This window comes from Rhinolophus hipposideros (genome assembly GCF_964194185.1).
Source record: "Rhinolophus hipposideros genome assembly, chromosome: 6".
In the NCBI taxonomy this organism is placed as follows: Eukaryota; Metazoa; Chordata; class Mammalia; order Chiroptera; family Rhinolophidae; genus Rhinolophus; species Rhinolophus hipposideros.
Genome location: NC_138052.1, coordinates 72,805,389 through 72,822,299, shown reverse-complemented (window position 1 = coordinate 72,822,299; position 16,911 = coordinate 72,805,389). Strand labels below are relative to the sequence as shown.

The 16,911-nt window shown below is 36.0% G+C and overlaps 1 protein-coding gene across 37 annotated transcripts in view; it reads right to left on the bottom strand.

Moving 5' to 3' along the window:
- Window positions 1-16,911, bottom strand: part of ABI2 (abl interactor 2) — a 95,059-nt gene that overhangs the window by 7,901 nt on the left and 70,247 nt on the right. For 19 of the 37 annotated variants that reach the window (XM_081050830.1, XM_081050827.1, XM_081050843.1 and 16 more), the window contains 2 exons: window positions 10,268-10,354; window positions 6,403-6,576 (listed from right to left, as the gene is read on the bottom strand). In XM_081050830.1, coding sequence (XP_080906956.1) covers window positions 6,403-6,576; window positions 10,268-10,354 — 261 coding nt within the window. The remainder of the gene's footprint in view (window positions 1-6,402; window positions 6,577-10,267; window positions 10,355-16,911) is intronic. The other 18 variants (XM_081050839.1, XM_081050853.1, XM_081050854.1 and 15 more) reach the window with 1 other exon arrangement.

Genomic DNA, 16,911 nt, shown 5'->3' with positions numbered 1-16,911 from the left:
TCTTATGTATGTAATGTCTTGCATTATGCCAGGCACATAATAAATACATGAAAACATCTGTTCTCTACCCTGGTTACATCAAGATACTCCCATATATACATTACCTCCCCTTGCCTAGTATGGGCAGTAATTAAGGGTTGAGATAAACCTTCTCCTATGGCAGTGGTTCTTAACCTTGGAATTATCTGAAGATCTTTAAAAACGCTGATGTGGACCCACGACATTCACAGACTCTGATTTAACAGGCCTGGAGGTGCAACCATGTTAAACACTCCCTAGGTGACTAACCTGTAGGCAGGGCTAAGAACCAGGTCCTAAGGTCTAAGACAGCAAAATGAGCCATTAGGCAACAACCCTAACATTCACACACACTCAAACAACAAGCTGTGTTCAGCTTGTTATTTTTGTTTTTGTTTTGCCAGAAAGAATAAAGAAGAGCTTATTTAGTTTTCATGTTCTGAAAGACTTAAACTTCAGAGATAAATCAAATCTTGAAAATCCTCTTAGGGAACAATTCAGGCATACTCTTTTAAAATTTAAAGAGTTATGTGGACTGAGAATAAATTTACTTTCCTCTCTTAACAAATCTCTCCAGATTCTTACATGTCCACTGAAAAGTCAGTCTTTAGAAAGCAAAAATTTTCATTCTGCTCTTCTCTTAAGGAATAACTGCGCTGTTTTTTCAGACGAAAACTGTCATCACTTTGTCTAGGACAGTGTTAAAATCAGCTAGGGAGTGAATAAAACCACACTGCTCAATCCCCAAGGCCGCATCCCAGTGCAGTACCTTGGCTGATTTTGTCCTCCTTCCAAACAGCTTCATTAAGGTGTAATGTAGATACAAAACACAAGCATTTAAGTGTAGAGTTCAATGAGTTTTGACAAATGTATGCACCTGTATACACAACAAATGTACAACGACCACCACATACAATATGCCCATCACCCCAAAATTTCCTTATGTCCTATGTAAGTTCCCTCAGCCACCAGTACTGGTTTTCCTTGAAAACCACTGATCTTCCTGAATTCATTTAAATAGTCAAAGTGTGAGTTTTTTGTGTCTGGTTCTTTCATTAGTGTAACATTTACAATCCATCCATATTGTTGCTTGTATCAGTAGTTTGTTCATTTTCACTGCTGAACAGTATTTCACTGAATGTATGCATATCCCACAAGTAGTTTTATCTATTCACCAGTTGAAATACATTTGGTTTGTTTCCAGGTTTTGGTTATTTGAATAAAACATTTATGAACGTTCAAGTCTTTGTGCGAAGACACATCCTCCGTGTTCTTAAGTAAACACCACAGGAAGGAAATGCCAGATCAGCTGGTAGGTGTGTATCTAAGTGGCTAAAACAGGATGCATTCTTACCAGTGCTAAGAGCCCCAGTTTTACCACACTTTCTCCAACAAGTGGGATTATTATCAGTGTTGTTAATCGTAGCCATTGCAAAAGGTGAGTAGTGGTACTTTGTTTGGTTTTCTGTGGCTTTAGGTTGCATTTCCTTAATGACTAATAATATGGAGCATCTTTTCATGTGCTTATTTGCAATTCATATATCTGTTTGGTGAAGTGTGTTCAGATCTTTTTTTTCCTACAAGTTGTTTGTCTCCTGAGCTACTTTGCAAATATTTTTTCCCAGTCTATATGGCTTGTCTTGTCATTTTCTTAACAGTGTCTTTCAAGAAGTTTATTTAATGAAACTCAATTTATCAACTTTTTTTTTTTTAAGCTTCATGTTTTCTATGTGTTCACTACAGGATATTTTTCCTAACCTCAGGGCACAAAGATTTGTCTCCTGTATTTTCCCCCAGATGTTTTGCAGTTTAGGTTTTATATTCACATCTAAAATACATTTCAAATTAATTTACGTGTATGGTGAGTTAAGGGTGGAAGTTCATGTTTTGCATAGGAATATCCAACTGTTCCAGCACTATATTTTGAAAACACTCTCCTTTCCTCCGAATTACCATGGCACTTTTGTCAAACAATACGTGTGGATCTTATTTCTGGATTCTATATTCTATTCCCTGATTTATATCCCTATACTTACACCAGCACCACACTGTCTTGAACACTGTAGCTTTACACTAAAACTCTGAAGTCAGGTAGTTTAAATCCTCCAACATTAACCTTCTTTTCAAAATTGTGTTGACTACACTAGGTTTTTTGCATTTCTATATAACTTTTAGAATCCCCTTGTCAATTTCTATAAGACTGATTTCTGGAATTTTGGGAGGATTGCATTCAATTTATAGATCAATTTAGGGGAAAACTGGTCTCTTAACAATAATGATCAAAGAACATAATACATTTCTCAATTTAAGGCTTTTAATTTCTCTTAATGTTATATAGGTTTCATCAACAGGTCTTGCATATATTTCATTAAATTTATGCCTAAGTATTTTGTATTTTTATGTTATTATAAAAGTTATTGTTTTATACATTTTAGTCTTCAATCATTTGCTGCTAGTATATAAAAATTAATTTTGTACATTGACCCCTCGGCCTGCAATCTTTGCAAATTCACTTTTTAGTTCCACCAGCTTTTTTGTAGATTCTTCATGATTTTCTACATAGAAATCCTATCTTCTGCAAGTGAAAACTATTTGATATTATCTCACCTCATGCTCTGTTTTTAGTTTTTGTTTTTTTCTCTCCCGCCTCATTTTGCATATTGTCTTATCAAGGTTGCTAATCTTTTCTTCTGACGTGTCAGTTCAGATACTGTGTTTTTATTTTAACCTCCAGAAATTCTATGTGGGTTTCTCTCTTTTTAAAAAAATATATATTCCACTTCTCCCTTGTGTTTATGTTTTCCTGTACTTTCTTGAACATTATGTGGCATTTATAATAGCTATATAATGCCCCTGTATTAGTAATTCCACCATCTTGGTCATTTCTGGGTCTGTTTCTATTGACTGAATTTTCTTTTAGTTTGAGTTATATATTTTTTTGTTTTACATTGACTTGTAATTTTACATGCCTTGTGAATGGATGTTGGACACTATGATTCTTACTTTTTGGTACACTAGATTTTTTTTAGTCTTTATTTATTGGGGTGACATTGGTTAGTAAAATTACATAGGTTTCAAGGGAACACTTCTATAATACATCATCTATATATCACACTGTGTGTTCACCACCCAGAGTCAGTTCTCCTTCCATCACCATATATTTGACCCCCTTTACCCTCTTCTACCACTCACCCTTCCCCCTTCCCCTCTGGTAACCACTAAACTGTTGTGTGTGTCCATGATTTTTTTGTTTGTGTGTCTTGTTCACTTGTTGCTTTCAGTTTTATATGCAACATGAGTGAAGTCATATGATTCTCAGCTTTTTCTGTCAGACTTATTTTACTTAGCATGATAACCTCAAAATCCATCCATGTTGTTGCAAATAGCAGTAGTTCATCTTTTCTTATGGCTGAGTAGTATTCCATTGTGTATATATACCACATCTTCTTTATCCAATCATCTATCGAAGGACATTTTGGTTGTTTCCATGTGTTGGCCACTGTGAATAATGCTGCAATGAAGACAGGGGTACACATATCTTTACAGATAACTGTTTTCAAATTTTTGGGGATAGATATCCAAAGAGGGATTTCTGGGTCAGATGGTAATTCTATTCTTAATTTTTTGAGGAATCTCCATAATGTTTTCCATAGTGGCTGTACCAATTTCCATTCCCACGAGCAGTGAGTGTATGAGGGTTTTTTCTCCAGAGCCTCTCCAACACTTACTACTTGCTGATAATAACCATTCTAACAGGTGTGAAATGGTATCTCATTGTGGTTTTGATTTGCGTTTCCCTAAGAGTTAGTGAAACTGAACATTTTTTCATATATCTGTTGGCCATTTTGTATGTCTTCTTGGGAGAAGTGGCCATTCAGGTCCTCCGTCCATTTTTTTACTGTTTGCTTTTTTGTTGTTGAGTTGTATGAGTTCTTTATATATTTTGGATATTAGCCCCTTACAAGAGGTGTTGTTCACAAATATCTTCTCCTATTCAGTTGGTTGCCTCTCTGTTTTGCTGATGGTTTCTTTTGCTGTGCAGAAGCTTTTTAGTTTGATATAGTCCTATTCATTTATTTTTGCTTTTAACTTCCCTTACTCTTGAGATCAAATTCACAAAATCCTTTCTGAACCCAAGGTCCATAAGTTTAATACCTATACTTTCTTCTATGCATTTTATTGTTTCAGGCTTTATGTTTAGGTCTTTGATCCATTTTGAGTTAATTTTGGTGTTAATAGATAGCAATCTAGTTTCATTCTTTTGCACATGGCTTTCCGATTTTCCAAGCACCATTTATTGAAGAAGCTTTCTTTTCTCCATTGAATATTACTGGTTCCTTTGTCAAAAATTCTTTGCCCATATATATGTGGGTTTATTTATGTGTTTTCAATCCTATTCCATTGGTCTGTGTGTCTGTTTTTCTGCCAGTACTATGGTGTTTTGATTATTATCATTTTGTAGTATAAACTGAAGTCATGGAGTGTGATACCTCCAGCCTTGTTCTTTTTTCTTAGTGTTGCTTTGGGTATTTGGGGTCTTTTGTGGTTCCAAAAATCTGATGTTTTTTTGTTCTATTTCTTGAAAAAAATGCCATTGAGATTTTGATGGGGATTGCATTAGGTTTGTATATTGCTTTGGGTAATATGGCCATTTTAATTATGGTGATTCTTCCAATCCATGAACATGGAATATCTTTCCACTTTTTTGTGTCTTCAATTTCTTTTAATAATTGTCTTACAGGTTTCAGTATATAGGTAATTTACATCCTTTGTTATTTCTAGGTTATTTTATTCTTTTTGTTGCAATTACAAAAGAAATTGTTTCATTTCTTTTTCTAGAATTTCATTCTATACAGGAATGCAATGGATTTTTGTACATTGATTTTGTATCCTGCAACTTTACTGTATTCATTTATTGTTTCTAATAGTTTCTTGGTGGAGTCTTTAGGGTTTTCTATATAAAGAATCATGTCATCTACAAAAAGTAACAATTTAACTTCTTCATTTGGTACAGTGGATTTTGTTGACTCCTTTGAAGTGTTGAATTTTGTCCTGGAGCTCAGTTAAGTTACTTGAAATCAGTTGGATGCTTTCAAAGTTTGCATTTAAGTGTTCGTTAGGTCAGTCCAGAGCAAACTTTAATCTAGGACTAATTTGGCCCAAAGGGACACATTTTTGAGGCCTCTTCTCAGTGCCTTGTGTATTACAAGGTCTTTCTACTTTGGCTGGTTTGGGAACATGAGCTATTCCCAGGCCTGTGCTATTTCCAATAATTTTTCTGCCTATTCCTTTCTGGTTGTTCTTTCTCTAATCTCAGGTAGTTTCTTCACACACATTCAGATCAGTATTCAAAGAGTCAAGAGGACCTTCTATAGATCTCCAGAACTCTGTCCTTTGTCTTAGTGTAGCTACCTCTTCTCTGTGGCCTCCCAAAATTCTGATCTCTATCTTCTTTATGCAATGCGACCCCCAGCTCTGTTTGGTTCCACCTCCTTGCACTCCTGGGCCTGGAAACTGCCTCTAGGTAACAAGCCAAGACAATCAAAGGCTCGTCTTGTTTGAGTTTCTTCTCTCCGAGGTCAGACTCCACCACTGCCTGTTGTCCAATGTCTGAAAACCATTATTTTTTACATTTTTTTCTGGGTTCCTAACGGTTTTAGGAGAGAGGGTAAATCTGATTACTGTTGCTCTATCTTGGTCACAAGTAAAAGTCCACCATTTCTTAATATAAATTCCCCAAGTAATTCTAATGTGGGATCAGTTCTGAGACCCAGAGAGTTAATAACTTCAATTTCCTTAACAGAATATTTCCTTTAAGACAGCAAACTATTTTTCTGAGCTGATTAGTTTTGATGGGATTTGGAAGCTTGTGTCCCAAAAGTGCCATGTCATGGTTAGCTAATATATTCAGAGAAAGTTTTCACTAAAAGAAATGCCGAATCCTAGTTTGTAAAGAAACTAAGAAACCCTTACTCTTTGAAAGAAAGTGTCATGTGGAGCCACTTAAACTGAAATATCTGATATAAGATACCACAAAAGAATGCTTTTTAAACCATGGCGGTAGCAATAACTAACAATTTGGAAAAATCATCCTCTTCCTGAGGCATTCAAAAAAACCCCTCTTTTCATTTTTGACCATCCATAAAAAGCATGTTTACCAGGAATACATAACCATCAATAAAAAAATCAAATAGTCACTGAATTTTACTAGCATGACTTTCAAAACCATGGAACTTATAAATTAAACCAATAAGAACATATAGATAACACAAGCAAAACGTTACTTACCTGTGAAAAATCAACAAGATTCTCTTCAGTACCAGTAAATTTCATTTCTAGGTAGAGGTTTCTTCCCACCCCTGCAGACAGCTTCCTGAAACTCACCCTTTTCCAAATACGACCTCGGAGCCCACGGAGGGTCCTCCTCAGCGTAAGGATCACTATACTCAACCACGGCCGCTTCTTCCTCCTCGTAATCTTCTGGGGGCGGTGGGGGAGGGGGAGATTCATCAAAGACTGGATCCTCTACAGGCGGTGGTGGTGGTGCTGTATCTGAAACTAAGAATGTATTATTAATGTAATAACAAAATTATCCATTATACAAAGTTAGTCTTTCCCAAGCTTCTGTGTTCATGGAATATAAACCTAGACTTGAAAAGAATAATCTTTCAAAAAAAATGAGTGGGCAAGAGAAGTTCCCCCACCAACTACATATATGTTCCAAGGCTCCAAGCATGACTTTCTCTCTTCCCAATGGGTTAGTGCTTATGGATGGTGAATAAAGTTTAGCCAAAATAATTACTATTAACCGAGCCTCTGGAAGCTATTTATGCTAATACATAATCTGCCTTTTCAAAGAAAGAGATAAGTATAATATAGTTTGGCTTTACATGATATCCAACAAGGAGTGGTTATCAGAAATATTAATAATTTGGGTATTTATAACCATATTTAATTTATAACAAATTAAACTGAGTCCAATGAATAATCAAATTTGAATCTGTTTCTCTCAATACATTTATTTTTCCTCAATGAATTTTTTAAAATACCATCTTGTCAATTTAGCAGGGCAGAAACCACAAAAAATTTTGGGGAACTTCATCCATGAAAATTATTGTGTTTGTTTTGGGTTTTTTACGTACAGAATTTCAACTAATTCAGACTAATTTATGATGCAGAATGTCTTCAGGCTAAATATCCAAGAGTGATTTAAAATATTTTAAATGTCCCCTTATTAAGATCTGTTTCCACAGCTCAAGTATCAACATATAGTAATGTCTAAAATACCTCCAAACTCAGCAACTCAAAGCTTTCAAATTGCTTGGCTCATATTTGAGCACAACTCAACCAAATAAACTGAATAAAGAAAGCTGTGTTTATCAGTTGCCCAATTTTAATGAACAGCACAAATTCTTTTCTGAGGTCCTAGTATTGTTTCTGTGAAATTCTCTGAGCAATCCTGTGTATTTTCTATTTTTCATCTCAGCCGACTGACTGAATCTAATAGATTTTAGAAGACTGCAGATGCTTGGTGAGGATTATCCAGACCAACATCTCTGCTCTATTCCCATCTGCTGTGCCACTCTGTACTTATCAACTTATCTACTTTATGAACTTCAAAACTTTACTTATTAAAATTAATTCTTTTACTAATGGTTTAATATACAAAACAAAAATATGTGATTCTAACATACTTTATGACAAATTACCTATGGTTGGGGTAAAAATCAACAATGTTTCCTACTTACATTTATAAGGTAAAGAGATTGACTTTAAACAATTCCACAAAAACACACATCCAAAAGAACTGTCTTTCAAAACAATCACCTTGAGAAACTGGGCTACAAAATTACTCAAAGCTGCCACTGCTCATTTTCACCTTTTTTTATAATTGCCTCAGAGCCAGTTATAAGAAAAGTTAGTTTAAGACTAACATAAGCTACCACTTTTAACTTAAAATGTTCCAGTTATTCAGATAGCACTTTACAATACGTTGTTTCATTTAATCTTTACCTTGGGAGGAGGTGTTTTTAATCCTCATTTTATGGATGTGGAAATTGGCTTTCCAAGATTAAGTAGTCCTACATTAAGTAAGTGGAAGAGCAGGAATTTGGACTCCAATGTTTGTTATCTTAAAAGCTTATAATACTATGGGATGAGAGAAATTCAGTAACTTTAAAAGTAATGTTTCATCATTATTCACTCAGCAAACATCAAATGAAAGCCTACTATGGCTAAGTAATATGCTCAGCACTGGGAATAGAGCAGTGGGCAAAAGTCTTAGAGACATGGACAAGCAAACTTTAGTTGATAATTAAGTGCTGTAAGTGCTTTATGTTATTATGGAAAAAATAGCAGTAGACCAAATCTCTTAAGTGGGTCAGAAAAGACTTCCTGAAACCCGAAGGATGAGTAACAGTTAATGGCCAGGGGATGGGATGGAGTTGGGGTAGATATTCCATGTTAGAAGTAAAGAAAAAAACAAACACAAAGCTAAGAAAGCAGGAACCCTTCAAAGAACTGACCACGTTCAGCAGAAAGAGGCCTGAGGAAGCTGAAGAGGACTGACTGGGCAGGAAGGGCCCAGTCTGAACTCTATCCCAAGAGCAATGGGAAGCCATAGAAGGGTTTTAAGAAGAAGAATTGGATCATAGTTACACTACTTAGCACAGTATAACTGACTCCAAATAATTTGACTTCTTCCAAACATCAAACTTAATACAGAGTGATTATCTGCTGCCTACCACCAAGTATCTTCAAAATAATGTATTTGAAAGCTATGATGATAATATCAAAAGATAAATACGTATCTTTCCAAGGTGAATGTTTTGAAGAGGACAACATTCATTTGAATGTGTAAGTCCTGCTGTGTCTGTAGAAATCAGTCACGGCACACCTCATACACAACGTTTCTTATTTTTATACATTCTGTAGGTGAGACATGTATATGACTGTGAAAAGAAATGCGAAAAGATATCCTAAAAGGCAGTCACACTGTGTAACAATGGAGGTGCCCATGGAATACCCTCCAACAGACATTAGTAACATAGGCTATTTTCAGAAATTAGCAAATGGAGATGCAAAAGTACCTGAAAGACACTGAATCGTCAGTCGATTAAAACTGGATTATAACCAGTTAAAACACAACACAGAAATGTGATGATAAAAAGGGGCATTTAGTCAGCTTGGGAAGCACAAAAAAGGAGGGACTAAAACTGTCTGCTATGTGTCAGATACTTTTCTAAATGCTGGGGAAACAGCCTGGGAACAAAACAGGCAAAAATCCCTGCTCTCACAGAGCTTACACTCTAATATTGGCAATGCCCATCTCCAAAGGAACAAGAGTCCCAAACAACAGAGTACAAATATTTCTAACAGGCCATCCCTGTTTTGAGATACATACATTGGCCTACCTCAACTTGATGACATGAAATCTTTCATTAACGTAATTCCCCCTTGTTCAGAGTCTATGCCCATCATGCATCGTTGTGACTATGCACAACTGCATGACTATGCATGACTGCATGACTTATGCATAACCATGCATGACTATGCATGACTGCATGACCACGCAGACTGCTCACAAGAAGAAAATTCATCTACTGGTCTCTGTAACAGCAATTCCTCACTGAATGGTGAGATAGGCCTTCTGCTTTATAAATATCAATCTCCTGAGCTTCCTTAATCCTTCCCTAGGAGAAGACTCAACATGCCCATAAAATTAGTTATCTGAGCCTACATGGTTCAACACTAGACCACAGGCCAACATGAATTCATAGCCATCTATGAGGCCTCTTGGGAAACGGACTGGCAATTTAGTCCCCTAGGACCTACCATGGCATGGCCATTTCTATACTTGGAACCAGGACCAGAGGAAGATTCTCAGGCCAGCCACAAACCCCAAAAACTCCAACGATAGGAAAACAGAGTACTGCTTGTCTGAGCATTCCAAAGAAAAACATGGCATATCTGGTGATCAGACAGCATCTCCTCAGATGTGATCTTTCTTTTCTTACATGTGCCTGATTTTATATTTGTCTTTTCTTCACTACCCGATTTGAAGTTATTTGAAAGTAGAGAATTTTATCCTAATTATTTTATCATCCCTACTAGCTGCTCATACAGTGACTTGTTCATAATATTCAAATATCTTAAGTATCAGTGAAGGAATGACTAGCTAGCCAATCATATATAAATAACATTTTATGTCCATAATCTGATCTATGGCATAAAGAAGACATAAACTTACTATTTTCTTGAACTCTGGCCACAAATCCCATTAAAGGTAACTGAGGAGTTCCCTGTAGGACGGAGGGAGGAGGAGGAGCAAGAGATACTGTGAAAACAAAAAGGTGTGGAGGGTGAGGGGTAAGGGCTAGTTATGTAAAAGGAAAGGATAATACAATAAAACGAACATATGTGGAGGGAAACCACTATGCACAGACATTTTATAAAGCTAGATTAAGGATCCTCTTTTGAGGGGTAATTTATTAACACACAAAACAAAGTATTAGGGGAATTTTAAGGAAGTTTTAAAAAATTACAGGAAGCATTTATCACACACAGATCTACTCTAACATGTAACGGCAAATAGATCTTTTCATATCAATAGCAACATGTCTTCTCAAAGAAAGAATTTCTTCAAATTACTATGAATAATTTGGTTTTCTGGATTTTACCTTGACAGTTACAAGTTTAAATGTTCATCAATACAAGAGAAAAAAACATTATATCCCAACATCCTAAATTTAGACTTCATTAACAGGCAAATTAATTGGTTCTTTGGTGATTAAGTAAATATATACTGACTTCCTAACTAAGTGGCAAACACTCTGCTAGGTGACCAATATCAACACCATTCTGAGAGTCAGGCCTGTGTCATTACAATTTTTCGTAATCCCAATTCATACTACCGTCTCCAATGGGGACATTTTCTCCCTGACCCCAGAAAAATGCAGGCCTCATTCCAATCATTCTCCTCTCCTCCCCAAGGTGTCTTTTCCTCTACCTCAAACTCTCAAACACCTGGTACAGTGCTTAGTACTAGCAAACCTTCAACAAATGCTTAATGTGTGTGTGTGAGTGTGTGTACGCATGTGCACAGACACACACACACACACACACACACACACACACACACACTAAAATAAGCCAGGTATGTGCCAAACAATTTCCCAAGATTAACTGTACAGTTAGAGTCAACACAGTTTCCTTCAGATGGGTATAAAGTAAGGCATGCATCCTCTTATAAAAAGAGAGCACTTTTATTAGCTCCCAACTACACTTAAGATTAATAAAACTACAAAGATAAATAAGCGTTACTGCCCTCAACGAGATAACGTTCTAGCTGGGAACAGAAGACAAAATCATAACCTTAACCTGATAATATTTGTAGCAATTCCCTGGAGGTGGCCATGGTGTGGCGTGCTGGTGGTCAGAGCAGTGGGGGTGGGGCGGGGGTGGCAGTAGTTACCAAGAAATGACCTCTGAGCAGGTACTTGAAGAAAGTAAGTTCAACAAGAAGGGTTGAGAAAGACAAAATGAGAACCAACTGAGGGCAGAGGCTTCGAGGTGACCAGCTCACAGGACCAGAAACAATCCCATATGGCTAGCATACTATACTCCAAAAAGAAAGTACAAAACACGGTTAGGTGAGTTGATATAAAATAGGGTAGAACCTTATAGGTTAGGTGAAAGAGTGCTTGGTAGAAAAAGACTGGTCTTTAAAGTCACTCAGCATTAAATAACCTGATTCACCATTTCCTTGATGATGTTGGAATAGCAAGTTAATTTCTTTGTGCCTAATCCATAAATGTAATATGAAAAATGAGATACTGTAACCTACTTTACAGAATGGTTGCCAAATATTTTAAAAAAGAAATGCATGCAGAAAGCCTGGCACAAACAAATCACAGCAGTAGAAACAGAAAGGAGAGCACTTAGTCACTGTGGGAAACGAGTATGTGGTAACTAAGGGTTTAGCTGGTACAAGATGGAGAGCAGCAGCTCCACGACTCTTACACCTTCGGCCGTCAGGACCATGAAGGTGGACGTGCCATGAACCACATCGACCTTGGTGGTGGTACCAGGGAACAAGATGAGGAGGAGGCAGGTCAGGGAGAGAGAATATGATAAACAGGATGTATGAAAGTGACTCAGGCATAAACGTGAGAGGCAACTTGCACATCTGGGTTGACTCTGTGAGAAAAAATGAGAGCTCCAAGTGATCAGGAGAGGGCTAACAGTTGTGGGTAAATGCAGGGAGAACATACGTAATATGTTGACAGCAGTTAAGCAGATAATCCTGAAAAATATCTAGATTTAAGGGACAGAGTAGTATAACCCTAGAAATTCATACCTTTCTTCAAAAGATACCTTTGGGTTAGGTTTGTCCTTAAAAGTCCTACTTCTTGGTAGTAAATCCTTAAGTGGTATGTCTGTCTCCCACCCTCAGTCTTGGAACAACTGTTGGTATGTTCACAATAACCTGTGTTTCCCAGACTGCTAAGAAGCAGACACAGTAAACAGAGAAAACGGCAGAGACACAGCACATAAAAGTGACAAACAGCAGCAGACAGCAACTACCAAAGTGGAGATTCCATGTATGTTCGTTCTTATCAAACGAGATAAAAAACTCCTTGCTGTTAGCACCCATCCCACCGTTCTGTAATAGCAAAGTAGGAAGTTTCCCATTTCAGTCATTGTTTCTCAACCAAAACAACAAAAACAAAAAGACCTCTGGTACTCCAAAAAATAATTAGGTGCTTGTTTTGTAGATAGGCTGAGTTTATTATTTTTAAGATGAGTATGTTTTATTTCTTTTCTAGCTCTGAAAGTGAAAATATGAAACCACGCTGGTTTTAAAAGTTCACCAACAGCAATCCTAGATCTTCCTGAGATAGAATTATTTTATAACAAAACAAGCCGGATTTTTTTCAAAGCCAGTCCAGGGCATGTTAAAAATTCAGTTCCAATTGGAATTTACAAAGGTCGCCCCAAATTCTATTTTTTTTGTCCAGGATAAACATTTTATATGATGATCCAAATTAATTCTATCTGAATTAACCACAGCATTTTCTTTCTGGACCGTATAAGAATTCATCTGACCAGAATTCCTTGAACCAGAACATCTTACTTTAGACTAGATTTATCTTCCTTAGAGTTGAGCTGAAATTCTCTTAGATGAATTTAAGCAGGATTTTGATATGAAGACTTGTTTGCAAAATTCAGTGTTAGTTTTAGGTATCTCGTGAACAGGCAAGAACAGGAAGTAACTATAAACTTGCTTTCATTCAATTTAGCTAAGATGATTCCTCATATAACAAGATCCTTTCTCTATAACCATCAAAAGATCTCTAAAGTTAGATTCTGTAATATTATGTTCGCAATGCACAATAATGAAGTTAACGTGAAGACACAGGCTCACCAAGCGACTGGGGTTTACACAGAGATCTTAAGTACTCACACAATAGCTGTAAGAACCACAGCTTCTGTGCACATAGCAACATGTAGATATATAAACAGTAAAAGGCTCTGCAAACAAACCAAACTTAGAGGATGCGTCTATGCTGATGAAATACACGTTCTTTCTAAGCATGACCTTACTCGTTATTTATACGACGTTTGACAATTAAGTTTGCAAACCTGTTGCAACGATGTTGCCAGCCTATTTTGATATCAGAGGGATTATTCACTATGAATTTGGACAGTTCACCAGGTTTACTATTTGGAAGTGCTGAAAAGGCTGCGTGAAAATGTTAGACAACCTGAACTTTTCGCCAACAATTCATGGCTCTTGCATCACGACAATGTACCAGCTCACACAGCACTGTCTGTGAGGGAGTTTTAGCTAGTAGACAAACTGTATTGAAACACCCTCCCTACTCACCTGCTCTGGCCCCCAATGACTTCTTTTTTTATCCAAAGATAAAGGAAATATTGAAAGGAAGACATTTTGATGACATTCAGGACATCAAGGGTAATATGACGACAGCTCTGATGGCCACTCCAGAAAAAAGAGTTCCAAAATTGCTTTGAAGGGTGGACTAGGCGCTGGCGTCAGTGCATAGCTTCCTAAAGGGAGTACTTCGAAGGCAACCTTAGTGATATTCAGCAATGAGATATGTAGCACTTTTTCTAGGATGAGTTCGCAAACTTAACTGTCTAACCTTCATAAAATCCTTCGGAGCATAATCTTTGAGGCTCACTGTTTTAAAATATCCAATTCAAAGAGTTTTGAAAAAAAATAGGCTTTCACATCTTATTTTTACAGCTTTATAAATACTGAGAAAATTAGACAAAATAAACATTCTAAATACTACTTCTAAAATCATTACAGAATATCATTTTCAGAGACCATATATAATTGATAGAACTCATTCAAGTTTAGTTGCTTATTTTTTATACTCCAGTGCAGGAGTAAAATAATTTAAGCAATTTACTTTAAGAGTGAAATATTTTAAGCAATTTACTTTAAGAGTGAAACATTTTCTAACATGGACAGAAACTCAGAACAAGGAGTATTTAAATGTGAACTTAGCTAATTATACTTAGTGAGGGGGGCTTTTCTGATGGAAGAAAATATAGTTATGAAACAATTATCAGTCCTATAGTCTCAGAAGGGTTAAAGAACTGTATTATTTTTGTTACTTCTCTTCAAGTAAAAAAAAAAAATCACATTTTACTGTTATGCCAAGAAAAAGTAGCAAATTAAGACATACAGTTTAAAAACCTAAGTTGTATTTAATAATCAGTATGAAGGACCTATTTGGTTTACCTGACCATCTGAAAATACACTTACACTTTTCTGTTGCTTTCTTGCTTTTTTTGTTCTCCCCAAACATTCTCTTACAAACCCTAAAGAATGCCTAAAATAAGGATTTAAAAACAACTTTTTGCTTTTGCTCTTTATACTTTGCTAAAGCCCCACCACATCTGTTTTTTTCCAGAGATTTATGATAATGCTGCAACTTAACTACTCATATAATTTTAATGTGTATGGCTTCTCTTTTGCATTATCACAATCCATAATAGTTTTCCCCTGGGTTTTTTTTTTTTTTTCAGTTGCTTTTAATAACACTCAGGGGTTAAAGCGTGACATTTTCCTAGTGTAAACACCATAATCATTCAGAAATTCTTCTATCTCATATAACAATATAGTCACATTTACTGGAATCAACATTCCACTTTATAAATTACAGTTTTTTTAAGTTTTCTTTGTAAGAAAATATGAGCAGTAAAATGTAGGATTATCTTCTACCAAAGGTCTTTGTAGTTAAATAACACATTGATTCCTTATTATCATGGACTAAATGTTTGTGTCCCCTCACAATTCATATGTTGAAATCCTAACCCCCAGTATGATGGTATAAGGAGACAGGGCCTTTGGGGTGATTAGCTCATGAGAGTGGAACCCTCATGAATGGAACTGATGCCCTTATAAAAGAGACCCTAGAGAGCTCGCTCTTTTTCTACCAGGAGAGGATACAGCATTAAGACAGTGTCTGCAACCCAGAAGAGGGTTCTCACCAGAACTCTACCATGTTAGCACCCTGATCTCTGACTTCCAGCCTCCGGAACAGTAAGAAATAAATTTCTGTTATTTATAAGCCATCCAGTCTATGGTACTTTGTTATAGCAGTCTGCACTAAGACACTTACCAAACTAGGTTTATGTACGTAAATGCGCATGTACAAATACATTTTATATAATGATAAATATATATATTTTTTTTCTTTACCACTAAAGTGCTTCATATTTATATTTAAAGTAAAAACTGTAAACTTATGATTAGCCCTATTTGTTTCAGTGACCCTCCTTGCTGGTTACAAGATGAATGATAAATTGGTGCTATTTGTTGTCTGGATTAGATTAAGAAAAAGAACCAAAGGGGCTTCAGTTATGTCCTGATCTAAGTGTTCCTTTCATTAACTTGTTTCTGAAATACTCTCATTAGAAAAACAACATTGTGCTCCTAGGAGTCAGCACTAGACACTGGGGGTTCCATATTGTAATTCCTATGCTATAATGCTCTTTTCAACTCCAATTACATATAACAGTACTGCTAGATTTACATCTCGCAGAAATCTCCACTGAATTACATTCACATGAATCCGGGTCTGTAAACTCACTTCTTCAGAAGTACACATCCCTGTCAAGCCTCCGATTGCAAAAAATATACTCGTAAAACACACACCTGGGATCATTTCGTTAAATCGGGTTATTAGCTATTTGAGAAATCACAACAAATATTCTCATTTTAAATATGAAAAAATAAAGCCCGTTGTAAGAACAGTGGAGTACAAGAGACATATACTACTCTAAAGAAAACAAAATAAAAGAGTATCTAATATCCTTAAAACACTGGTTTGCAAAGCATTAAGTATTACAAAAGCTTTTCAAAAAATATGATTTAGTAAAAGACCTTTTTTTTCAGATTAGAAAAAGCATTCTGACTAATCAACTAACAAAGCTATAGTTACTCTTTTTAAACAGTTATGAAATCCCTGAAAACAGTCAGAACTTAATAGAGAGGAGTATAGGGAAAACAAAGCAAAACAAAATTGTCTCACACCTTATGCTGAAGGCTCAACAATCTCAATTCACTTTACTCCATGAGCACGAGAAATACTTTCATTATAATCATGCCATGGAGACGGTATTCTTCTACTTTAATATATACTTTTAAGTATGTTAAAATCAGATTTACAAAGAAAGAAGTATCGAAATAGGAATTTAAAACACATCTAAATATGTGCTTAAACAGTCTTCAAATAATTCCCAACAACAGGGTTCCCATAAAACCAATATTTGGTCTTTGTATATGTACAAAGCATGAAATATCCTTGTGTATACTTTCTACATATTATGAACAGTTGGTCCCAAACTGTAACG